At 36.7% G+C, this 27,601-nt stretch overlaps 1 protein-coding gene and 1 non-coding gene across 24 annotated transcripts in view; both read left to right on the plus strand.

Moving 5' to 3' along the window:
- The window catches only part of UNC79 (unc-79 subunit of NALCN channel complex), a 280,616-nt gene that overhangs the window by 97,335 nt on the left and 155,680 nt on the right, over window positions 1-27,601 (plus strand). For all 23 annotated transcript variants that reach the window (XM_040478108.1, XM_040478112.1, XM_040478092.1 and 20 more), the window contains 4 exons: window positions 15,997-16,061; window positions 20,879-20,967; window positions 21,845-21,885; window positions 24,574-24,602. In XM_040478108.1, coding sequence (XP_040334042.1) covers window positions 15,997-16,061; window positions 20,879-20,967; window positions 21,845-21,885; window positions 24,574-24,602 — 224 coding nt within the window. The remainder of the gene's footprint in view (window positions 1-15,996; window positions 16,062-20,878; window positions 20,968-21,844; window positions 21,886-24,573; window positions 24,603-27,601) is intronic.
- On the plus strand, window positions 19,824-19,927 carry LOC121032568 (U6 spliceosomal RNA). The gene has a single exon (XR_005791378.1). It is a non-coding gene; the product is annotated as a U6 spliceosomal RNA (small nuclear RNA).

The raw sequence follows: 27,601 nt of genomic DNA on the forward strand, positions 1-27,601 counted from the left end.
AATTTCCATGTGTTTATGATTTTTCCATTTTTCTTCTTGTTACTGATTTCTAGTTTCATGTTGTTGTGGTCAGAGAAGGTATGTGGTATGATTTCAATCTTCTTGAATTTGCCAAGACTTGTTTTGTGGCCTGTTTCTCTATATATGTGGCTTGTATATATGGTCTAGCTTGGAAAATGTTCCATGTGTGCTTGGGAAGAAAGTGTATTATACTGTTGTTGGATAGAATGTTCTGTACATGTCTGTCATGTTCATTTGGTCTATAGTGCTCAAATATGCAGTTCTTTATTGATTCTGTCTGGATGATCTATCCATTGCTGAGAATAGGTTTTCTTTTTTTCTTTTTTATTTTTTCAGTAGCTTTACTATGATACATCTAGTTGTGATATTATTTATGTTTGTCTTTTTGGGAGGTTCATAGGACGTCTTGGCTTGATATCTCTTATCAGTTTTGGGAAATTGTCAGGCATTATCTCTCTCTTGTTGGTGTGTATAATAATTTATTTAAAGGTATATTCCATATATAGCAAGGTACACAAGTATCAAGTGCATGGCTGGATCAATTTTGACAAATGTATAATGCTCATTTAATCATTACCCACATAAACATAATAGAATGTTTCCATCACCCCAGAAAGTAATGGCATGACTCTTAACAGTTAACGCCCTTTCTTCCACTCTGATGTAGTCACTACTCCTGTTTATGTATAATTCCTATATTCATATAATTCAGGGATTTATATAAGTAGAGATCAAAGTATGTATTCTTTTATTTCTGACTTCTTCGCTCAACATAATGTTACTGAGATTAATTTGTACTGTTGAGGATACTAGTAGTTCTTTTTATTGTTAAAAGTAAGTATTCCACTGCATGAACATACCACAATTTTGTTTTGTTTTGTTTTCAACTCTGATATTGATGATGTACATTTGGTTTGTTTTAAGTTTATGGCCAACATACATGAAGCTGCTATGAACGTTTTATACAAATCTTGTGTGGGCATATGCATTCATTTTTTGGGGGTATATACTTCTAAAAGTGGAATTGCTGGGTCATAGGGTTTATAAGAAAATTCTAAACAGCTCTGTAAAGTGTTTACGCCATTTTATATTTCACTCAACAATGTATGAGAGTTTCAGATACTATACACCCTTGCTAACACTTTGCAGTGTTTTAAATTTTAGCTATTCTAGGGGGTGTGTATCTCATTGTGGTTTTAATTTGCATTTCCTGGGTGACTGATGTGGAGTATTTTTTCATATGCTTATTGGTCATTTAGATATTTTATTTTATGAAGTACCTGCTAAAATCTTTTGCATAGGCATTAATTGGATTGTTTGCCTTTTTTTTTTTTTTAATCTTTATTTATTTTTGAGAGAGAGACAGCGTGTGAGCAGGGGAGGAGCAGAGAGAGAGAGGGAGACACAGAATGCGAAGCATGCTCCAGGCTCCAAGCTGTCAGCACAGAGCCTGACACGGGGCTCGAACTCACAACCTGTGAGATCATGACCTGAGCCGAAGTCTACGCTCAACCGACTGAGCCACCCAGGAGCCCTTGTTTGCCTTTTTTATTATTGGTAGGAGTCATATGTTAGATTTATATATTACAAATATTTTCTTTCAATCCAGGATTGCTGTTTTACTCTCCTGACAGTGTCTTTTGATGAGCATGAGTTTTTAATTTTGATAAACTAAAATTTATCATTTTTTCATTTATGGTTAGTGACTTTTTGTTCTAAGAAATATGTACCTTCTCCAAGGTCATGAAGATAGTCTCCCTTGTTTTCTTTTGGAAGCTTTTAGTTCAGCTTGCACATTTAGGTGTATGCTTCATTTAAGTTTAATTTTTTTTTTTTTAACATTTATTTACTGTTGAGAGAGCATGAGCAGGGGAGGGGCAGAGAGAGAGGGAGACACAGACTCTGAAGCAGGCTCCAGGCTCTGAGGTGTCAGCACAGAGCCTGATGCGGGACTGGAACCCACAAACCGCTAGATCATGTCCTGAGCGGAAATCGGACACTTAACCGACTGAGCCACCCAGGCTCCCCCATTTAAGTTTAATTTTTGTGTGTGGTAGGTATGATTCATTTATTTCCTTATGGTTTGTTCTAGCACCCGTTGTTAAAAAGTTTATCCTTTTTCTTATATTGGCTTATATTGGCCTCTTGGTCATATATATGTGACTATATTTCTGGAGTCTATTTTGTTTCATTGATCTGAATACCAGTACAAACTATGTTAAATAATTTGCCTTTATAGTCTTGAAGTCAGATACTGCAAGTCTGTTTTTCTTCTTTGATCATCTTCCTTATTTTATGTCTAATGCATTTCCATATAAATTTTAGTATCGGCTTTCATTTCTGCAAAAATGGTTCTGCTGAGATTTTGATCTGTATTGTGTTAAATCTGTAATTCTATTAGGAAAAAATTGACATTGCAAAAATATGTTTTCTAATCCATGAACATGATATATTTCTTCATTATTTAAGTCTTCATTATTTAAGTCTCTCAACAGTGTTCTGTAGTTTTCAGTGTAGAATTTTTGTATTTCTTTTGTTAAATTAGTTGCTAGATATTTGATTTTTTTTGTTGCTGTTGTAAATGGCATTATTTAAATATTAATTTCCATTTGTTTATTAACAGTATGCAGAAATTCAGTCGATTTTTGCATATTCATCTTTATCCCATGACTTTGCTAAATTCAGTTATTAGTTCCAGTAATTTGTTGGTTAGTCGGATTTTCTATATAAATGTGGTCATCTGTAAAGACAAATTTGCTACTTTCTAATTTTGTTAACATTTATTGTTGTTTGTTTGTTTCATTGCCTAGCACTTTCAGAACAATGTTGAATAGAGGTGGTAAGAATGGCCACCATTGCTTTGCTCCTAACTTTAGGGAATATTTCACCATTAAGTGTGGGTATAGCTCTCGGGTTTTGCAGATATCTTTTATGGTCAGTTTGAATACATTTTGTTTTATTTCCAGTTGATTGAGAGCTTTATCCAGGAAAGGTGTTATTTTTTTTTTTACAAATACTTAGATGAACTAAAACAAGAACAACAGAAAAGAAAACAATAATAGTTCATTGCTTTCTGCCCTTGTCTTTACTATTTTCTTCCTTTTCTTTTTTTGAATTTAATTTTCTCTTCTTTCTTTTCCCTAGCTTCTTGAAGTGAAAGCTTAAATTGTTGGCTTTCAACATCAATTTTTTTCTAATTTTCCATTTAAGGTTATCAGTTTCCCTCTAAACTCTACATTAGCTGTATCCCACAAATTTTGGTTTGTTGTGTTTTTACAGTCATTGATTTAAAAGTATTTAAAAATTTCTAGTGCTAGATCTTTCTTTGCCTGTGTTATTTAGAAGAATCTTTTCAGATATTTGGGTTCTAATAATTTTTTGTTTTGATTTCCACTGTAATTGCACTGTAATCTGAATTTTTTTTAAGACTTCAAAGATGTCATTCCATTGTTTCTGATAATGAAACAAATTATCAGACAGAAATTAGACATCATTCTTATGATTGTATCCCTAAATGTAATATATTTTTTCTCTGCCTCTTTTAAAGATTTTTTCTTGATTTTCAGTGCTTCGTAATGATACTAAATTTCATATAGTTTCATTATGATCTGCTTAAGAGTAAAGGTCTTTTTATTTATTCTATTTGAGATTCGTTGGGCTTCTTGAGTCTATGGTTTCATGTTCTTCTTCAGTGTTGGAAAAATGTTGGTTGTTATCCTCTACAGGTATTTATTGTGCCCTTTCTTTGTCACCTCTCATCTTAGGATTTAAAAAAATATTTTCTATTGTTTCAGAGGTCTCAGGTATTCCATCCCCCACTGCCCTGCTTTTGGGGAGGGGGGAAAGTTTGTCTGTGCTTTAGTTGGGTTTATATTAATCTGTCCTCAAGTTTACTAATGCTTTCTTCTTCTGTGGCCAATATTTCTTAAAAGTTATATATATTCATCTTCCTGTGCTACACTCTGAATCTTGCTTCTGACTTGTCTTCCTGTTCACTAATCCTTTAGCCTCCCAATTGTATTTTTAGTTTTGTTCACTGTATTTTTAAGTTCTAGAATTTCCATTTGGTGCTTTAAAAAAGAAATCCCAATTCCTTGTTGATATTTTTAAACTTGTCTTTTACTTTATAGAACATATTAAGCATAGTTATTTGAAAGTTAGTTGGTTTCTGATAACTCAATTTTTGAATCTCTGAAAATTCTGATTTTATTGTTGTTTTTTTTGTTTACTTGTCTTGTGTGTGTGTATAAATTTATTCATTCATTATTTATACATATATATTTATATTTGTATATATTATAAATTGTGTGCAAGCCGATAGAAAAACTGTAGAGCTAATTTGAGGTTTAGAAGATATATTTCTTCAAACAGGATTTGCTTTTGCTTCTGGAAATTTTGAGGCTATGGACATTAGCAATCCAGGTCACTTTAGTGCAGCTTAAAAAAAGAAGACCTATGATCCATTCTTGAGATGATTTGAGGCTGGTTCTCAGTCCCTTTGAGGGTTGGTCTAATTCTGGTTCCCCTTTACTCTATGGTGTGGCCTTTTGAGACCTCTGCCCACGTCCTAGGGGGATTTTTAGGTCTCCCATTTTCAATTTTTGTTCCCCTACTTCAAATAGTTTGTTGAAATCTGTTCATCTTGTGGGATTGGCATATAGAGAAATAGGTAAAGAAGGAGGTGTGGCATCAAATGCCAGGTCCACCTTTTGATGATTCCTTCTTTTTTTGGATCATGGCCCCTTAACACCCCCCTAAAGTTCTCTGTTTTTGTTGTTGTTGGTTTTGCTTTTAATCTTGTCCAGTTTTGTAATTGTTCTCAGTAGGAGAATCAGCTTAAATTAATTTGTCTGTCATTTTTGGGGAAATGGAACCTAAACTTTTTTCTTGTAATATTTTCAAGAGTGGAATGTAGGTCATATGTATTTTTTGAGTTCAGGCATATTTAAGAATGTCTTTCTATTTCTTCACACATGAAAGAAGACTGCTTCACTGTGAAAAATATGTAAATATTGCTTCATTATTTTCTGGCATTTAGAATTATAGAAGACAAATCTTAGACAAGTGTGATTTGTCTGTTATAGAAATCCTTTTGGTCGTTCTTAATTCTTGGAGATTTACTTATTAAAAAGGCTTTTCTTAAGTATCTTTATGTATGAGTATCTTTTTATTGACTTTCACCAATAACGTTAAGAGTGCTTTCAGATCCCTTTTCAATCTTTTTTAGGAAATTTCTCATTAATGAAATCTTAAATTATTGCTTTTTCAAGTTGGTATGTCCCTCAGGAATACCTATAATTCATAGGTCAAATTTCATTTTCTGTACTGTGTAGCTATTCTAACCACTATTTCCCATACATTTATCTTCTATATTCTTAGCTTCTCAGGTTGGTTTACTGTGTAACTTATTTGACTCCCCCCACCCCCATCAGCTCTATTTATTGCTTTGAATTAGGATTTCTAATTCTGCTATTTCATTTTTAGTTTAATTATACTTATCATATCTCTTGTCCAAATTCCTTTTTATCTCATTCTGTTAGCTTCCCATCTCACCATGAATTTCTGTGACTTTCTACTTCTGTTTTTATAGAGGCCATGTGTTCTTACATCAAGTTGCAGATGCTATAATACCTTCCTAAAATATTTTGACTCATAGATTAGATAATTTTCAGACATGCTTTCTCTCAAGTGTCTGCATAATATTTCCTTTCCAGGGGCGCCTGGGTGGCGCAGTCGGTTAAGCGTCCGACTTCAGCCAGGTCACGATCTCGCGGTCCAGGAGTTCGAGCCCCGCGTCAGGCTCTGGGCTGATGGCTCAGAGCCTGGAGCCTGTTTCCGATTCTGTGTCTCCCTCTCTCTCTGCCCCTCCCCTGTTCATGCTCTGTCTCTCTCTGTCCCAAAAATAAATAAACGTTGAAAAAAAATTTTTAAAATTTCCTTTCCTTTGAAGTATATGTTTGGTTGGTCCTTCACTTTTTTCTTTTTAAAATCAATTTTGCTGGTCCCATTAGTGGCCAGGTGAGTATGGACTGTGCCTCATGGTGGTGCTGTCCTGGCCCATGCAGCAGCCAGGTGGGCCTGAACCAGGACTTAAGTCCCACCAGTGGGGACCATCCTGTGCATGGCTTCCATCTCTTCACCCTAAGGGTGCAGAGGCCTGTGCCAGGCTAAGGATGTTGGGTCTCTTGGGCCAGATGCACATGTATCTTTGCCTAAGGGAGACCCACTTGTGTGAATGAGGAGGCTGTGGCTAGGCGACTGGACCACTGGCCACCCCTGAAGCGTCAGCTAGATCGTCATGTGGCCTGACTGCTATGTTCATTCCATATATGTGCAAAGATGCAAGCCAGGCTGCGTGGGTGCAGTCCTGACTCCAGCATGACCTCGCTCCATGACCTTGTCAAGTTACTCATACTCTCTGTGCTGGATCTGTGACCTGTGAGGATATGGCCATTGACTTAACACTGGAAAAGTAGCAGCAGCTTGATCCTGCTTGAAGGACTACCTTTGGGGATGTGAGGCTAGGGAAATATAGGAACTTCACATCAGTGCGATGCTCAGTTTCCATGTCAGATATGATCTTCACATTGGAGTCAGGAGGACAGCTGTGGATAGTAGGGGAAGGAACACCACCTCCAGGTTGTCCAGGAGATCACTAGGAAATTGGTAATCAAATAGGAATGCACCAAGAATTTAAGGAGACTTTTGAATCAAGTGAATTTCGTTTATGATGAAGCACCTACTAAGCAGAAAGTCTATGGATATGAAGCTTTTGCAAACATATTTCATCTCAGTGTAAACATTGTCCCATCCAGACAAAAACTCCATGAACATGCCTTAGGTGGAAGGAGTTTGAAAGATAACTTAGATTTACTTAATTTAGAAGAAAGAAGCTTTCTGAATTTAATGGAGATGAGAAATTATTCAACTATAATTAATTTCAAATTACCCATGAAAAAAACTGATACAGGTAAGAAAACCTTATGAATGAGGGCAAGTATTTGGTCAGAAGTCATACCTGATTGGACACCAGAGAGTCCATCCTGGAGAGAAACCCTATGGATGTAATAAGTGTGAGAAAGTCTTTACTGATTGATCATCCTTCACTAGACACATGAGATCTCATGCAGGTGAGAGACACTATGAATGCAAATTCAGCCAGAAAGCCTTTAGCAGAAAAACCTCATTATATACCAGATAATTCAAACTAGAGAGAAACTCTATGAATGTGGAAATGCCTTCAGTAATAGTTCTTATTTTAATAGGCATGAAAAAAATGCATACTGGTAATAAATCCTATAAATGTAATGAATGTGGGATGCTGTTCAGTGTGTGGTAGGTTGTTATACCAGCCCCAAAAGACTAAGACATCATTATTTAATACAAACTTCAAATCATCAAAATTACTTTGGCAAGAAGAATTCTGAAATTTTGTTTCTTTCTGAACTTGCATCAGTTAGAATTCCTTTATGTTGGAAATAACAGAATGTTGAAACTGACTTAAGCAACAAAAGGAACTTTATTGGTACATATCACAGGAAAGTCCAGTATAGCTACTTTTTTTTTTTTTTTTTTTGAGAGAAAGAGCAAGTGAGCATTAGCAGGGGAGGAACAGAGGGAGAGAGAGAGTCTCAAGCAGGCTTCATGCCCAGCATAGAGACTGACACAGGCCTCGATCTCACAACCATGAGATCATGACCTGAGTGGAAACGAAGAGTTAGATGCGTAACCAATTGAGTCACCCAGGCACCCCAGTATAGCTATTTAAAATGGAGAAAGAGATAATTTGACATCTTGAGAAAAGACTCAAAATTGAGTCTTCTGATTGACGAACATGGCATATCTAACCATTTATTTAGGCCTTGTTTAATTTGTGTCAGCAGTATTTTCTAGTTTTCAGTGTATAGGTCTTACAGATATTTTGTTAAAGGTATTCCTAAATGTTTTGTGGGTTTTGATACTGTTGTAAATGTATTTAAAAATTTAATATTTCTACTTGTTAATTGCCATTATATAGAAATGTAATTGATTTTTCTATTTTGACTTCATATCCAGCAACCTTGCTAAATTCACTTATTAGTTTTCGTAGCTTATTTTTAAGTTCTTAAGATTTTCTATGTACATGATTATACTCTCTGGCAAATTAATATAATTAAAAATTTTTCTTTTTCCTGCCATGCCTCCTTTCCTTCCTCCCTCCCTCTCTCCCGTCCTTTCTTCCTTCTTTTCTTCTTTCCCCCTGTCGCCCCTTCCTTTCTCTCTTTCTTTTCCTCATTGTGCTGGCTCTTATCTCCACTTCAGTGTTAAATAGAAGTACTGCAAGTGACTATCTTTGTTTTCTCCCTCTGTCTCTATGGGGCATGTATGCAGCATTAAGTCTGGTGTTAGCTGTAGGCTTTTAACAGATGCTTTTTTATCAGAGTAAGGAAGTTCCTGTCTATTCTTAGTTTACTGAGAGTTTTTATCATGAGTGAATGTCAATTTTGGTCAAATACATCTTTATCTATTGAGATGATCACATGACTTCTTCCCTTTATTTTGTTAATATGGTAAATTACATTGATTTGCTTTGCATTTTTAATGCAACCTTGTATTTCCTTGGATGAACTCCACATTGTCAGCTATATTATATTGCCAGACTCAATTTGCTAGTTTTGTTAAAATATTTTGCTCCTGTATTTATGAGGGACATTGATCTAGTTTCCTTTTATTATAATGTCATCTGGCTTTGTTTCCAGAGTAATGCTGGCCTCATAAAATGAGTTGGGAAGAGTTTCTTACTGTTCTGTTTTCTGAAAGAAAATTAATTTGTATTATTTATTCTTTAAATAGTTAAGAGGATTCACTTGTGGATCTATCTAGACTTGGGATTTTCTTTGTAGGAAGGTTTCACATTATGAATTCAATTTAATATTATGTCACATTTTACTTTTCTACTTTTTGTCCAGTCATATTTATAATTTTGTAGTCTGTATTTTGAGGAATAAATGGCATATACATTTTTTCCAACTTGCCAAACTTATTGTCATATCTGTAGAATCTGTGGTGATGTTCTACCTTTTATTCTTGATATTGGTAATTTGTTTTTTTCTCTATTTTTTATTCATCAGGTAGCTTGAGGGTTTATCAATTTTATTGAACTTTCCAAAGACCCATCATTTGGTTTTATGATTTTCCCTATTGATTTTTTGTTTCCAATTTCATTGATTTCTGCCTTCTATCTTTGTGATTCCCTCTTTAATATTGAGTTTAACTTCTTCTTTTTTCTGCTTTAAGATAGAAGCATAAATTGTTTTTCTATATTACTAAGATAGAAGCATAAATCATTAATTTGGACCTTTTATGTTCTCTAATTTAAGAGTCTAAAGCCATAAATTTACCTAAAAGCATTGCTTTAGTTTCAGCCCACAAATTTGATATGGTGTGATTACATTGTATTTCAGTACAGAATATTTTCTAATATTCCTTATGACTTTTTCTTTCATTTATGGATTGTTTAGAAGTGTGTTTGTTTAAATGTACATGTTTTTGCTGATTTTCCAGGTATCTTTTTGCTTTTTATTTCTAGTTTAATTCCATGTGGTCAGAAAACTTACACTGTGATTTCACTCCATCTAAATTTTTGAGCTTTGTGTAATGGACCAGAATACTGTCTCAATACTGAGAGAGGATTGTTGAAATTTACAACACGAATTATGGACTTCTTTCTCTTTTAGTTCTCTCAGTTTTGCTTCATTTAATTGGAAACTCCATCATTAGATACAAACATATTTATAATTGTTATGTCATCTTGATGAATTGACTCATCATTGTCAAATATCCTTCTTTATTACTGGTAATATTCTTTGTTCTGGGGTCTACTTGTCTGATATTTATATAGACACTCCAGCTTTCCTGTGATTAGCATTATATTAGTGTGGTATAACTTTTCTGATTACTTTAAAAAAAAAAATTATTTATTTAAGTAATCTCTACACCCAACATGGGGCTTGAACTCATGACCCTGAGATCAAGAGTCACATGCCCCTGAGATCAAGAGTCACATGCTCTTTTGACTGAACCAGCCAGATTCCCCTCTGTTTACTTTTAATTTATCTGTCTTTATATTTCAAGTGTGTTTCTCACAGGCAGCATTTATTCAGGCCATGCTTTTTGAAAAAGTTAAATGATATTTGACAATCTCGGCCTTTTAGACCATTTACATATAATGTAATTATTGTTTAGGCCATTTACATTTAATGTAATTACAAATTACTTAAGTCTATTATCTTGCACTCATTTTCTGTTTGTCCCATCTATTCTTTGTCTCTTTTCTTTTTAATATCTTGTTTTCTTTTTGGTTAATTATTTTTAGCATTCCATTTTATCTCTGTATTAGCTATACCTCCTTTTAAGAAGAATTGCTCTAGGGTTTACAATATGCACCTTTAACTTCACAGTCTACCTTCAAATAATATTATGCTAGTTTGCATGTAGTGTAAGAACCCCGTGCACTTTCATGTCCTCCCTCTCATCCTTTTTTTGTTCTTGTTATCAAATATTTACTTCTTTTTTTAAAGTTTATTTATTAATTTTGAGAGAGAGAGAGTGTGTGTGTGGGGAGGGTGAGGGGCAAAGAGAGAGGGAGAGAGAATTCCAATCAGGCTCCGTGCTGTCAGTGAAGAGCCTGAGGCCGGGGTCGGACTCACAAACTGTAAGATCATGACCTGAGCTGAAATCAAGAGTTTGATGCTTAACTGACTGACCCACCCAGGCGCCCCTCAAATATTTACTTCTATATATATTATTAGTTTCACAATACATGGCTGTTATTTTTGTTTTAAACAGTGAATCATCTTTCAACAACATGCTAATATAAGTAGAAGGTCTTTTGCAGTTATTCACCATATTTGCTGTGTCCAGAACTCTTTATGCCTTTGTGTAGGTCCTAGCTTCCATCTGGTATCATCTTCCATCAGCCTTCCTTTAACATTTCTTGTTGTGGAGCCCAGCTGGCAATGAATTCTCTTATCTTGTGTTTGTCTTCAAATAGCCTTTATTTCATATTCATTTTTGAAGGATATTTTCACTGGCTATAGAATTCTAGGTGACAGTTTTTTTCTTTCAGCCTATTAAAGATAGATGCTGGAGAGGATGTGGAGAAACGGGAACCCTCTTGCACTGTTGGTGGGAATGCAAATTGGTGCAGCCGCTCTGGAAAGCAGTGTGGAGGTTCCTCAGAAAATTAAAAATAGACCTACCCTATGACCCAGCAATAGCACTGCTAGGAATTTATCCAAGGGACACAGGAGTACTGATGCATAGGGGCACTTGTACCCCAATGTTCATAGCAGCACTCTCAACAATAGCCAAATTATGGAAAGAGCCGAAATGTCCATCAACTGATGAATGGATAAAGAAATTGTGGTTTATATACACTATGGAATACTACGTGGCAATGAGAAAAAATGAAATATGGCCTTTTGTAGCAACGTGGATGGAACTGGAGAGTGTGATGCTAAGTGAAATAAGCCATACAGAGAAAGACAGGTACCATATGGTTTCACTCTTATGTGGATCCTGAGAAACTTAACAGGAACCCATGGGGGAGCGGAAGGAAAAAAAAAAAAAAAAAGAGGTTAGAGTGGGAGAGAGCCAAAGCATAAGAGACTGTTGAGAACTAAGCAAACTGAGGGTTGATGGGGGGTGGGAGGGAGGAGAGGGTCGGTGATGGGTATTGAGGAGGGCACCTTTTGGGATGAGCACTGGGTGTTGTATGGAAACCAATATGACAATAAATTTCATATATAAATAAAAATAAATAAATAAATAAAAATAAAATAAAGATGTCATTCCATTGTCTTCTGGCTTGCATGGTTTCTGGCGAGAAATCAGTGATCATTCTTATCTTTGTTCCCCTGTAAGTAATGTGTCTTTTTTTTCCTGGCTGCTTTTAAGATTTTCTCTTTATCATGGTTTTAAATCAATTTGATTATAATGAGTTTGGTGTGATTTCCTTTGATTTAATTTTGCCTAAGATTCACTGAGCTTCTTAGATCTGTGGGCTTATAGTGTTTATTAGATTTGAAAAATTGTGACCATTGTTTCTTCAAATGTCTTCACTCTTCCCCCCCCTTTTCCCCTTTTGGACTTTTAACCACATGTGCTTTATAATGCCTAATATTTTCCCACAGCTCACTGAAGCTCTATTTTTCTTCCACTACTACAGTTTTGATAGTTTGTTGTTATGTCTTCTAATTCACTGATCTTTCCTTCTGCATTGTCTAATATGCTATTAAGCCCATTCAGTGAGTTTCCCATGTTCTATGTTATATTTTTAATTTTATAAATTTCATTTTTCTTTTATTATCTTTCATCTCTATCCTCATTGTGTTCATATTTTCCTTTGAATATGTTTTAAAGTAGCAGTTTTAAAGTCCGTGTTTGCTAACTACCTTGTCTCTATAGTTTCTGGGTTTATTTCTATTGGTCAGGTTTTTTCCTGATTATGGGTAACATTTTCCTCCCTTTCCAAATATCAGTAATTTTTTAATTGGATTCTGGACTTAATGAGTATTGCATTATTGAGTATCTGGATTTTGTTGTCTTTCATTACAGTGTTTTGAGGTTTGTTTTGGCTATCAAGTTACTGGTGGATCAACTTTACACTTTTAAGTCCTGTTCCTATATTTTGTTAGGGTAAGCCTGGAATAGCCTTGTCCCTAATGTTGGTTTAGCCCTACTGCTAAGGTATGACCTGCTAGAGTCATCTCTGTTGAATGTCCCAGGTTTTCACTGAGTTCCCTTTACTCTGACTGGTTGGAATTTGAATATCTCCCAGTCCTGTATGAGATGTAGGAATTATTCTGCTTACAGATCCTCCATAGTTGTTTTCTATGCAGCCTAATGGAGTTTTGCCTTACACGTGTTCTTCTTAGTATAAAGCCAAAGACCCAAAAGGATTCTTGGTCAAATTTCTGGAGCTCTTTCTTCACGTAGCTCCCTCTTCTTTGGCACACTACCCAGCAAATACAAGCCACCTTGCCTCTTTAAACTCAAGTTTTTGTGGATGCTTACCTTTCTTCTTCTATGTCCAAGGTCTAGAAATTACTTCTGGGATGAAAGTCATGTTGATTGTAAGACTGACTTTATTGTTTCTCTTTTCTCAAGGATCATTGTCCTACACTACCTAGTCCAGTTTCTGAAAACAGTTGTTTCATATATATTTTCCAGTTTTCTAGTTGTTTATGGTAGAAAGGCATGTTTAATACCATTTGCTCCGTTGTAGTTAGAAGCAGATTTATTACCTACCATGTTTTTATATTATGTTTTTTTGTTTTTATTTTCAAATGAAGGGAGATCCATCATGAGTATATTTCCCATATGGTAAGGTATGTAGATCAATCCTATATCAGAATCAATTGTAGTGCTTTTCCTAATTACAAATACTTGTAATTAGGATCCCTGGGTGGCTCAGTCAGTTGAGCATTCAACTCTAGATTTTGGCTCAGGTCATGATCCCAGGCCCGTAGGATCAAGCCCTGCGTCAGGCTCCATGCTGAAGCTGGAGCCTGCCTAAGATTATCTCTCTCTCTTACTCTGCCCCTCTCTCCAACTCACATGCTCTCTCTCTCTCTCTCTCTAAAAAAAAAAAAAAAAAAAAAAAAAAAAAGTAAAGATTTTGATTCAGTAGATCTAACATGATTTTCAGGTATCATATTTTTTAAAATCTTGACAAGTGATTTTTGATACACAAGAAAGGCTAAGAATCCATATTTTAGTAAGTTTAAATCTAGTGTGACTTTGGTAAACTAAGTGAGATATCTTACAATCTTTTCTTAACTCAGTGACACTCTGTAAAAATGAAATAGAATATTAGAGGGGTAGGACCTCCTGGATATCCCCACATATAAAGCATTAATTTCTTGAAAAGCAGGAGTCTTTAGAGCCCTGATAAAGTGCTATCGCTGTTGTACATTCTTATTTCTCTGTGCCTTTGCCATAGCAGTTGCTATATATTTTGAATATTACCCCTGTTTCTAAGTGTCAAGATTCTTAATATTTGTAAAGTGATCTGCAAATATTCTCATAATATAGGGATTCAAAAATGGCTAGCATATTTTATCTTGTGTGCTAACTCTGTTTTATTAGTGGCAACTTTCTGAAGCTCAGTGTTGAGAAGGATCCTAAGGCCAGTTCTGGACTCAGCAGGAAGGAAGGCTCTTATGGATTAGTGATATCTGTCATGAGTTTGGGATTGGAGGAATGAGATACTTGTCCCATGTATTTGCAACTCCTATACTTGTTAAAGGCAGTCTTTTTTCTTTCTTTTTTTTCTAGATTTCTCTAGTTACACAAGAAAACTTTTTTTGCTACTCTCTATTTTCATCCTGACTTTTCCACATGTAGTAAACAAATTTTATAGTTTTGGAATGCCTATATTCAAATTATTTCTTCATTCATCCATTCCTTACTCATTTCTTCTTTCTTTCTCTCGAACATATAAGCAATATGATACTGTGTTATTAGAGTAGTGGTTTCTGGTCTATATTTCTTATCTTCTTTCTACATAAATTGACCCACTGTGTATTTTTCAAGGTCAGTGGCTCTGTTGACCATATTTTCCTAAATTTTAAATCAGACACATAATCTTATACCTGGTCTAACCATAGGCTAGAAGATTTGAAGGTGGAGCACCCCTGGAAAAAAAAAAAACACTTTATATTTGGAGCATAAATTAGGTCTGGAATATTATCAATACATGTTTTTGAATTACAATTGGATTTATAAGTAAGTAAGAATATCCTCTCATCTGCAAATTCTTGTATATTAGGCCGATCATAGTCCTATAAGATTAGAATTTGGTGATTTAGAAAAATGTCCTACTTCCAAATATGTACTTTTATTGCATTTTGTAATGATGGAATATTGTTAGCTAAGTGCTTTGACTTACAGAATCATCTAGATGATGATAAATACTTGTTGTGACTTTCATTCTAATCTATCCCAGATCACTTGTTTCTTATCTATATTCTGCATGCATACTGTGTTAAGGAGTGGGTATTAACAAACTAGCAGACATTAGTCTGTGGGTCCCAATCTGTGGTGTGAGAGAGAGATGTGTTTCATCTGGGCACGAAACTCATCTTTTCAGTCTCCACATTTGCTGGGAATGGGGTGGGAAATGGAATAGTGGAAGTTGCCTTAGCATTCATTTCAGTTATCAGTTTGGAACACTTCCTGGTGCCAGAAATCTAGGATGTTCAGCATAGTATACACTACAATGAAAAGAGCAGGTGTTGAGATCCAAGAGATAGAGGTTCTAGTCTCAGCTTGTCAGGTACTAACTCTGTGACCATAGTGAGCTACTTACCTTTATAAAAAAATTTTTTTTTCAACGTTTATTTATTTTTGGGACAGAGAGAGACAGAGCATGAACGGGGGAGGGGCAGAAAGAGAGGGAGACACAGAATCGGAAACAGGCTCCAGGCTCTGAGCCATCAGCCCAGAGCCCGACGCGGGGCTCAAACTCACGGGCCGCCAGATCGTGACCTGGCTGAAGTCGGACACTTAACCGACTGCGCCACCCAGGCGCCGCTGAGCTACTTACCTTTTTAACTTTTACTTATTCGTATGTGAAATGAAGTTAATAATCTGCCATACCTATCCTACAGACTTGTTGGCAGGATGAAGTGAAACCATAGATATAAAACCTTCGAGAACTTAATGGTATATATCACTGTGAGGTAATGTTATTGTACCATGTATGCCACATTATATTACCTTGTCTTTCCCCGTGGGAAAATGTATGGAGTTGTGATATATTTGTTCAATTGTTAAATTTGTCATAGATTAAAAAAAAATGATTATTTTAGGAAGCCTTCCTATGATGGTTCTATTTAGGAAAAAGAAAACTAGTGTAATATTTGCTATGCCTTTACTAAGGCACAAGTAATGTCAATGAGAAGTATTCATCAGCTATGCTTTGCTTTACAGCTTGGAATCCCATCCACTGCCAGCACATTGAATGCCACAATGCAATTAACAAGCCAGCTGTGAAGGTACTGTTTTATTAGACCTGGTGCCATATTGTATTGTCAGTGGTCAAATTATCAGGAGCAAACTGCTGAATGAAATGGAGTAGATCACATCCTTCTCTGTAAAGCAAAGGCCTGTGCTCTGTAGTAATCTCAAGCATCTCTGTGTTCAATCTGACTGTACTTGGGTGGGTTGGTTCATGACAGAGCAATGAAGAGTGGTGTCTGCAGGTTTGGTATGATTTCATGGTCAACTGCTGTGTAGCAATGAGTAATTATCAGAATACTCCTGGTGAAACACTTATATAGTCCTTATTTGGCTTCTGTCTGAGCTAATAAACTCAGGGAAATGTACTTTGCCCCTGTTTCAGTCATTTCAAATTATGAGTGTCTAGTGTATGACTACATGAATTCAAGTGTCATAGAAAAACTTGATAAAATTGGTAAGTCTTAGCTCAGATCACAGATATGACTTCATCAAAATGACTAAGAGGTAGTTGGGCAGCAGTCACATGGAAAGGTACCTTAGAGGTAAGGAACAGTGGTTTAGAGAGGCCAAGACACTTTTCTAAGCCAGAACCAGGTACTTTAACTCTCAGCCTTATTCTTTTTCTGCCACATCAAATTGGTTCTTTTGTTATAACCCTAAATTGTTGAATTTGAATGTTAGGAAAAATAATCACACCTTTTAACAAAATTATTTGTGGTATATTTGTTGGATACAACACTTGGCTGGAGAGACCTGTGTCTGGATTTGCAAGGATTAATTTTTATATTATGAAGAGTGGGAGTTAGGTCAAGTCATTAGAATTCACAGATAATTGTTAGAACTTAGTGTCGTGGGAGTTTGCCTCTCTTCTATTGACAGGAAGACTACCAAATAATAGATTACCATATAATAATAAAGATTACCAAATAATAGAAACATAATAGTATCATCTTATAGAAACAGAGTAGAAGAGGTAACATGAGACATAAGAAATATAAATATACACGGAACCAAAAAAGAAATATAAAGGGACCCCAAAATGTGTTTCATATACCAAAAATGTCAGAGGAGTGCCAATAATAACATTGTCATCCGGATATACCTAACAAAGAACATTGTTGTATTATTATGCTTGATCTCTGCTTTTATAAAGGCAAATTGAAGGGTGCCTGGGTGGCCCAGTCAGTTGAGCATTCAACTCTTGATTTCAGCTCAGATCATGACCTCGGGGTTATGGGATAGAGCCCTGCATTGAGCATGGAGTCTGCTTAAGATTCTCCCTCTCTCTCTTTCTCTTTCTCTTTCTCTTTGTCTCTCTCCCCCTCTGTTCCTCCCCCCTGCTCATGCTCTCTCTCTCTAAAATAAAAAATGAATAGGGGCGTGTGAACGGCACAATGGGTTAAGCCTCCAACTCTTAATCTCTGCTCAGGTCATGATCTCACGGTTCATGAGTTCTAGCCCCACATCAGGCTCTCTGCTGTCAGTGTGGAGCTTGCTTTGGATCCTCTGTCTCCCTCTCTCTCTGCCCCTCCTCCACTGGCGCGTTCTCTCTCTCTCTTAAATAAATAAAACATTAAAAAATAAAATAAAATAATTAATTAAAGAAGGCACATTGAATGACTTTATGTTGAGAAAGAGCATGTGTGAGGGTAACTCACTAATGGAAGCATAGTTCTTACCCATCCTACTATGTGTGCCCCTCCTCTGAAATTCCACAAACATTTGGGGTTCAAAGGTACTTTTCTTTGGTGTGATGACATTTTGAGCTAAACACATGTGAGTTCATTTTAACCATGGAATTCAGCTTAATTCTTCACGGTGGTGAGAATTGCATAGCTCCCTTACTTTAGTTTCTATAGCTGCCCTTTTTCTCTTTCTGCCTATGTTACAATGCCCTCTTTTGGTTTACTCAGATATGGATAGAAAGGAGATATTTTTTGTTTGATTTTTCCGGTTACTTTCCTCCTGATCTTATGTCAGCCTGCATTCTCAGGAGTCTTCTGACTTCCTGATTAGTAGTGACTTTTGATTTTCTACTCACAGAAGTCATCACAAATTAGATTTTCTCCCTCCCTTCTAGGCAAATGGGTTAGTCCACCGCCCTGGTCTGGCTTTGCTTTTCTTTCTCTTACGAGCTGGTCCCTGTAGCCAGTTGTGGAGGACAGGCCACACCATCCTACTTTCTCAAGTCCCATTTTATTGAAGTGAAATTCATATAGCATAAAACTAACCATTTTAGAGTGAATGATTCAGTGGCATTTAGCACATTCACAATGCTGTGTAACTACCATCTCTATCTGCCTAAACATTTTTATCGCCCTCCAGATTTTACTTTCTGAACTCCAGTTTTCCTGACGAGTTTTCTTTTGTATTTTTACTCTGCTTCCTTGGAAAGGTAACATTCTTGTTAATGATTTCAGTGCTGGGGCTGTTTTTGCTCGACAACAGGTCTGGCTCAGTATTGTTTTTTTCATTACAATATAAGCACTCCTCAAACTCACATAGATATGACCATATGACATGTAGGTTGAGGGTATGCAACATCCAGATAGGTACAGAATAATGTTAAATGAAAATGAAGTCATGAATTTGTATAGTATGATGCCAATTTAATTTAAAAATCACATAAACATACATTTATATTCATATTTATAGTGAAAAACAACCAATAATACTCATTAGAATGTTATCAGTGATTGCATCGAAATGGAGGGTTAATGAGTTACTTAAATATTCTTCTTTTCTCCATTTTCTCAAGCCTCTACATTGGGCATAATTGTATTTATAAATGGAAAATAACTATTTTTAATGCAGCAGTCAGGTATGAACATATTAATATGGATGTAAACTGGCCTGTTCAGAGTAACCAGAGTTGACCCTACTATCCACAAATGTGATGGGTCATATGAACTAATTCATTGAACATGTCAGAGGTCACCTAGCTAATCACTAGTGATTATAGTTCTAACAGCCTAGGAGTTTTTCCTTTTAAATGGAATGAAAAAATATGTTTACCTGACAGGAGTATCAATGACTCACTAGAAATGAAAGTAAAGTAACTATTTTGAAGAACAGATTTCATGGGGTACATGGGAAAGACTCAGGGAAAGTGGATTTATCCGTCCAAAAAATACTCTCTCCATATTCGTGAGCTTTATCACTAGGCAGTGATGATTAACCAAATAGAAAAGTATTATCTATTTTGGTTGCAATACATTGCAAAAAAGTATTTTTTAGGCAAGAGCCAAAAGCTCCTACAGGATTCAAAATGAAAATATGTTGGAACTTAGAGTTCATTATATCACACTCTGCTTTTGGTTTTCCTTGGTTCTGTTTGCAGATCACTTTATGAAATACTTTGGAGCCCAGATAATTATCTAACACAGGAGTCAGCAAACAATGGCCCATAGCCAAATCTGGGCTACTGACTGTTTTGTAAATAAAGTTTAATTGGAACATAGCTGTGCTCATTTACTTGTGTATTATTGTCTATGGCTGTTTTCATGCTGCAACAGCAGAGTTGAGTAGTTGTGACAGAGAACGTATGGTCCACAAAGCCTGAACTATTTACTCTCTGATCATTTCCAGGAAGTTTGCTAATCCTGGATTAACACACCAAAAAGGAGTTATTCATGGCGTTAAAGGAAGCATGAAACTTATCTAAGGAAAATTTTCACACTGGACTTGGAACATCAGGGAATATATAATTTACAGATTTTGATGGTATAACGATTGAAATTTAGGAATTCTAACTCTTGTTCCCCCAATTGTTGAAACTCTTCAGGTAGCACATATAGTTGCTTCGGCAGCACATATACTAAAATTGGAATGATACAGAGAAGTTTAGCATGGTCCCTGTGCAAGGATGACACACAAAACTCTTCAGGGTTTTAACTTTAAATGTCAGCCTGTTTGGGTTATAAGTTCAGTTCATTTTTTCTCCCAAATCAGTAAAAACAGCTAAAAAAAAAAAAGTCAGAGTGGAGTTCCAGAGGAATTTGTGACGTAGGCACATTATCTGTACAGTCAGCTATAGCATGGATTCATTATTTCCTGAAGGACAGGAAAACAGAATTCGAAATGACTTTAGTAAGCTATAGACATTTAACATGATGCAAAGTACAAAACTTAGCTAGTTGCATTCACTTGATTTTAAATATCTAGATATTGGAAAATACACTGATGATCAACAGCAAAATTAACACTTTTCATCTCTGTGCTTAGGCTCATGAAAACTCAGCCATAAATAATCCAAAATTGAACAGAGCTAAGCAAACCACAGGTCATGTGTGTAAGGAAAAAACATCTAAAAATGTAACATTGGATGACTGATATAGAACTTAGATTTCAGAGTAAGAAAAACAAATTGCTCAGTGTTAGATTTCATGGGAAATTTTTTGAATGAGGTTTCTTTTAAGAAGCAAAATTCTCTACTGCCAGAATTTTGGTAGCAGTTATGATTTTAAAATCTTGATATGTTTTCCTTTTCCTAAAGAGAGATTGCTATGTTTACCACTTTCGAGAAGGAATTACTGTACGAGTAATACAGAGGCAATTCGAGCCACTGTTGAACAAGATTTTTTCTCTTTGTGGAGTGAGGGTGGATTTCTTGACACTATTTGTCACTTGAAACTGCAGACAAGAGGAGAAATGAAAAACCACAGTAGCCACATTTACATCTCCAGTGTGGACTCCTCAGCCAGTGCAGCAAAAATAGCTATAGGTTAAAATGGGTTTTACTAACAATATTTATTCCAGTTTGCTTTTGAAAATCTGTCACGATTGCGCTTACGATGTGGGGATTGTGATAAACAGGACAGGAGAGTTCATTCTGCCTTTTCCTGTGTTTCAGATGTGTATCGACCCTTCCCTGTCAGTAGCTCTAGGGGATAAACCACCCCCATTGTATCTCTGCGAAGAATGCAGCCAGAGGATTGCGGGGTAGGTATAAGAGTCCTCCAAGAAGAGAAAGTAGGGTAACCAGAGAAGATAAGAACAACCAGTTTTATTCAATTGGTTACATTGCCCACATTTCCCACTAACCTCTCTGTTTTTTAAAGGTTAGTCTAATATTTGTTATATAGCAAATTTTCATTTGAGAGATTTCAGCTTTGAAAAATTGCAGTACTTCTCCCCATGTGATAAGAGAAAGCAGTGACACTTAATAAAACAGCTCAAATTTTCAAGTGACCCGGTTAAAAAAGGCCACAAGAGGGGCGCCTGGGTGGCGCAGTCGGTTAAGCGTCCGACTTCAGCCAGGTCACGATCTCACGGTCCGTGAGTTCGAGCCCCGCATCAGGCTCTGGGCTGATGGCTCAGAGCCTGGAGCCTGTTTCCGATTCTGTGTCTCCCTCTCTCTCTGCCCCTCCCCCATTCATGCTCTGTCTCTCTCTGTCCCAAAAAAAATAAATAAACGTTGAAAAAAAAATTAAAAAAATAAAATGAAATAAAAAAGGCCACAAGAGAAAAAGAAAAGAAAACCGTGGCTTTCAAACGTGACGTGTAGTTCAAATGGGTTCTCTCTGCTTGTTAGTTTCACAGAATCACACTCAGGGTTGTACACATCATGCTGTACTTTGGTTGGCTTCACTAGCATCTGGAAAGTACCATTTAAAGATAAGTGAATATGATGAAATGCCAATAATTTATAATTTAGCTGCAATGCATTAGACTTTTAAAAAGTTGATTATGATAGTGCTCTTAATGACATTTCCTTTCTATCGAAAGCCTCTTAGTAATAGCGTGCAGCTTATAAACATTCATGTGGAAGGGTAACATTACAAAGAAGCTCAAAAATGAATTTTGCTTTTCTTTACAGGGACCACAGTGAATGGCTCATTGATGTGCTTCTGCCTCAAGGTATGGTTTACATGAGAAAGGATGAATAATAAGTAATCATGACTAATGGCATGGTTGGTTTGTCTCCTTTTGTACTGTATTATTTTACAAGGACAGTAACCAAAGTATTATATTCTGTGAATAGTCATTGAGATGAAGCATTAGATCAATGTCTTCCTTATACCCACACATTTAATAATGAAGGAAGAGGTATCACCTTTGCCGAAATTAAGGGTAGATGTTGGAATTAAGATTCTTTGTGACAAAAGCCCTGCTGAATTATGTCTTAAGAGATTTTCTGTATATATAACAGGCATTGCCAATGATGTTTGCTGTGCCAGGTCAGAAAGGGAAGAGGAAACATCAGTGGGAAGAACATTGAATCATGGGGCTTTCTCCTACTGCTATTACTAGCTCTGTGTTTTTAGGGAACATCATTTAATTGCTCTGAGACTCAGTCTCCCTAGTAAAGTGGGGATAAAGTATAGGTGACTCATCTCAGTTAAAAGACGGGACTGTGATGTTTGTAGTTGGTTAGAGTTCTGAAAGCTATGTCTTGTAAGGTGGCAGGTCCCAGACAGAGGTTTCCTTCACACATCTGGAAGCAGGTATCCCAGCCACTTAATTGGAGGCTGAAATGACCAGGGAAAATTATTCAGGAAAGCAGAGGAAAGATGAAAGTTGGAAAAGCTGGGGGGCCATAGGAGGAACTTGATATATGACTTCAGAGGTAGATAATAGAAGACTTTCTATGAAAGGCCGTATTTAAGAAGAACTGTAAAAACCTTGTTAACTAAATTCTGTGAACATTAAAAAAAAAAAAACTTAAGGCCATTTTCTTGATGATAATTACACTATTTCTTTGTAGTCTAACATTTTTTTTAATGTTTGTTTATTTTTGAGAGAGAGAGACAGACAGACAGAGTATAAGCAGGCAAGGGGTAGAGAGAGAGAGGGAGACAAAGAATCTGAAGCAGGCTCCAGGCTCCAAGCTGTCAGCACAGAGCTTGATGCGGGGCTCAAACTCACAAACCACGAGATCATGACCTGAGCCGAAGTCGGACGCTTAACCGATTGAGCCACCCAGGTGCCCTGTAGTCTAACTTTTAATATTAGGTCATCTCACCCTTAAGAAGTAAATTAGTGAATGATCTTTGTCTGTAAAATGGGTCAGTAATGTCAGCCTCTATATCCTTCAAAGAGACATTTTGAAAATTTATATAAGAATAACTGTGAAAAGATTTGGGCTTTATGGGTAAAGGTAAATTTTTCCCTCCTTAAATTAGGCTACCTTGTTAGTGAACTGCCAGTGCTCCAAGGTGAAGTCTATAGTCAGGAGCAAAACTACACTTTTAAATATCAGATGTGTTGCTGAATTCTGGTCACCTTCTCCAGAAGATATTCATCTTTGGAAGAAAATTTGTAATAACTTTTAATTATTTATCTAGAGGTGTGACACTAACTTCAGGTTAAGACAGGCTCTAAGATATCAAACTGTTAGTAACCATTAATTATTCAAAACCAGTTTTAAAAACTGAGTTTTAAATTTCATCAGTTTAGCATCTACTAATTCATAATTTCCAGACAGTTTGGGAGACATTTATCTTGACCTTTTTGATAAATTTTAACATAGACTATACTGTAAGTAATACTTCAGTTCATTTTTTGAACACTTAACTATTTCACAGGGAATGTTAACATATTCCTGGAAAAATTATTTTCAAGTATTCTCAAGCATCAATTTTCATGAAAATAATTGCTCTGCCCACTGAAAAGAATATGTATCTGTTTGTCGATCCTGAAGTAGACAGTAGTTTGACAGCCTTACTCCAACTGGCCAAGCCATGAGTTTGCCAATTGCTTTCTCTGAAATGAGCATGTAGGTGGTTTTACACTAGTTAAGGACTGATATAAATCAATAATTTGTCTCTGAGTAATCCAAGTTAGTAAGGTTTTTCTACAGTTTTGAAATAGCAAATCATCTCCATGGTGAAGCTCTAAATATATCACATCAACTTGGTGTCGTAGCATAATGGAAGACAGTAAACAGGGAATCCAGAGATGTTATCTCTAGATCTGCCTTTATCAATTGATAGCCTGTGTGATGCTGAAGAAGTTATGCAAACCTCAGTTTTGTTCTATGTCAGATGAGGAGGTGAGATGAATGTTATTTTGCTTTGGCTTTAACATGATCTGAATTCTTTTTGTTTTATTTTATTTATTAAAAAATTTTATTTATTTATTTATTTTTTTTTCAACGTTTATTTATTTTTGGGACAGAGAGAGACAGAGCATGAACGGGGGAGGGGCAGAGAGAGAGGGAGACACAGAATCGGAAACAGGCACCAGGCTCCAAGTTGTCAGCTCAGAGCCTGATGAGGGCTCGAACTTACGAACTGTGAGATCATGACCTGAGTCAAAGTCAGACGTTTAACCAACTGGGCCACCCAGGTGCTCCTAATGTGATCTGAATTCTAAGTCATGTCTGAGGAGGTTGAATTACTTTTAAGAATAGGGGAAGTATTTGCAGCATGCAGGTGTTCCTAACCTCATCAAACACAGGGAGATGACAATAAGACAAGAGAGAAGCTGTTTTGGTCAGGTCTAGAGGTTGTGTTACTAAGCTTGCTTTTACTCACCTTCGTGGCTCCCCTCATTTAAAATGGGCTGTCTTTCTTTGTTAATATATTGTGTACCTTCCCCTTACAGCTGAAATATCTGCTATATGTCAGAAAAAGGTAAGAGCAAACTATCTGTGTGGTGGGGGCATGATTTGCTGTGTTTGTATGTAAATTCATTCATTGACATCTGCCTCATTTCTGCACCACGGTTTCCCAGTATGTACATGTCACTGTACTCCTGAAGGGGGAAAATAAATCATTGAGCATGCAAGATTACTGTGTCCGAATGGTCTCTCTTTCCATTTCTGCTTTTGCTCACCCATCTTACGCACAGTTTTTGGTATGTAATCTGAAATAAAAGCATATGTGACTCTAGTTACAAAAAGCTTTTACCTTAACCTTGGTAAAGGATGTATCTTGTGTGCTAGACATCTTTATTGCTTTGAAGTGGAGTGCAGATAGTTCAATATATGTGTGTGAAAAACATACCCAGACTGACTGTATTTATATAGAAAACATTCATTTAGATGTAAGATGAATGAAATCTCTAGTTAAAGATTCTACCTTCAAATTGCCTTTAGCCACTTTTCATAACAGTTTCCCTGAGCCATATCCATCGTCTTTTCTTGTTCTAGTTGTTGAAAAGTACAAGAGAAGGTAGTAAGGCATCATACAAAGAACTTTGGATTAGTTGGTTGAGACCCTTGGTTTCTGGCCAGCTCTATCCCCACCTACCTATGAGACCATGTACAAGTCACTTAAATGTTTAGGAATTGGTCATGAGTGGGTACCTTTGGAGGGCTATTTCAGTGATCTGTTGTCATATAATCTAAAATATCATGGCTTGTAACAACAGACATTTATTGATCACAGTTCTGTGGATTGGCAATTTGGCCTGTGGTCAATGAGACAGTTCTTTTGGTAAACTCCCCTAGGTTCACTCATGTGCCTGCAGTCCATTGGTGGGTAGCCTAGGGATTGCCTGGCCCCAGATGAGCTCACTCCCACGTCTGGGGCCTCAGCTGGGACAGCTGGAATGGTTGGATGACAGGGGTGTCTGGCTCTCCCTCTTTCCATTAGGTGTCTCATCCTCCAGGGGGCGAGGCTGGATTTGTTCACAAGGCAGCAGTGTTCTGAGCGAATGAGAGAGGAAGTCGCAAGGCCTTTTGAGATTGAAGCTCCTAAGTCACACAGCATCACTTCTGCTGCATTCCACTGGTCAAAGCAAGTCCCAAGTCCAGCCCAGATTCAAGGAGTGGGGACATAGACCTCTCCCCTTTAGAGAAGGAGCGACAAGAATTCCGTGGTCACATTTAATCTACCATAATCCACCCTCCGGACATAATTACTTACATTTCTTCCACATGTAAAATACTTTCACCACCTTACGAGACCTCCTAAAGTCTTAAATCCATTTATGGCTTCAGTTCATCATCTTGTGATCTGCATATGGTCTGGTCACTGATGAAACTCCTTGGGTACACATTCTCTTGATCCAGAGACCTGTGAACTAAAAAGGCAAGTTACCTGCCCCCTCCACCCCCTACACAAGATGGTGAGACAGGGACAGGATGACAGCAGTAGGCCTCCATTTGGAAGAGGAAATGGAAGCACATAGCTGTTAGAGGACTGTAGCAGCTCCAGCCACGAACATGACAACGGCTCCTCTGTCTCCAGGGATAGCGAGTGTGCCTTGACTAGGATGTGGTTTTACATCCAGGGAGTAGTTCCCTAATCCATTGTTGTTCTCCTGCATTCTTTGCTCTACTCTCTGAAACATCTTTTCCGAGAAGAAATGGCACATGGTGCAGTTGAGGGGCTCCCTTAGCTTGCTCCCTGATGCAGAAGTCGGGTCCCATAGACTTCCTTTCATGTTGAACTGTGTCTTTCCCCTGTAGTCTAAGTCGATGGCGCTTTTGCTAATAAGACTTTCTGTAAAACCTTGTGGATTTTCAATAAACCTCATTGGAGTTCAGTGCCCCCCAAACCGCCTCTATAATTCTTTTGGGGACGGTCCTTTCTGTACTTGGGGCATTTCAGTCTGCCCTTAAAATTATTAGAAGCCCTCTTCTAGCTGAAAGGCTCAGCTGAGCATCACCATCTTTTATCTTTCTGAAGTTTTAACAGAGGATTGTGCAGCCAGTCAGCATATTTTTGATTTGATTTTTTATCCTGAGGCTATATCCTACTTTGAGAATCTTTTATAAGCTGGAGGGACGAGGAAGAGAAGCAGTTTTATATTCCAAATTAGTATGTCCTGACTCTGGTGGTATACCTAACATATTTGATACCCAGAGTGGATCATTTTTTTAACACTGCCCTACTTTATATGACAAAATTATTTTTAGTAATAAGTTTCAAACTAGCAGATTTTTATTACTTATCCTTTAACAAATGTGTTTTATATGAAAGTTAATTTAGAGAACATTCATTAAGTTCGTGATAGTTCAGAACTATTTGAGCTTGCTTTGGGTACAGTTTGTGTCTACCTCTTCTGGAGTACATATTCCTACATTTGAACAGTGGGTTTGAAATAAGCATCAAGATTGTAAAGGTAAAGAGAAAGACTTTGATTTATGTCAATTCTGTCATTCTGTGAGACAGGTTGGGATTTTTTTTTTTTTTTTTTATGTTTAAAGTTCAAAGCAGTGAAACAGAGTAGCTGGAGAAACTATGCCCATCTGAATTTGAATCTCTGGGAAATCTCTCTACTTTACTTTTGAAATGAATGCATATAACTGAGTCCACATGGGTTGAGGACTGACTGTGGCTTATTAAAACTTAGTGGGAACCACAAGAATTGGTTAGAACTTAAGTCAACCAAAGGTTATTTTGGGGCAAAGTATTTTATTGCTGATATTATTTAGAATTGGTAGCACATGGTGATAAAGCAGTTGACTATTAGTTGGTGTGTACCCAGATAACTGCATAAGAAATCACTAAATCACTCAAATGTAGTAGCATAAACCAACAATCCATTTAATTATGCTCATAGATTTTGTTGGTAAAGATTGGGACAGGGCACAGTCCATAGCCTGTCTCTGCTTGATGATGTTTGAGGTCTCATCAGGGAAGACTTGAATAACTGGGGGCTGGGATTATCTAGAGGCTTCCAG

This window comes from Herpailurus yagouaroundi, unplaced genomic scaffold, assembly GCF_014898765.1.
Source record: "Herpailurus yagouaroundi ecotype Mexico unplaced genomic scaffold, PumYag 141, whole genome shotgun sequence".
In the NCBI taxonomy this organism is placed as follows: domain Eukaryota; kingdom Metazoa; phylum Chordata; class Mammalia; order Carnivora; family Felidae; genus Herpailurus; species Herpailurus yagouaroundi.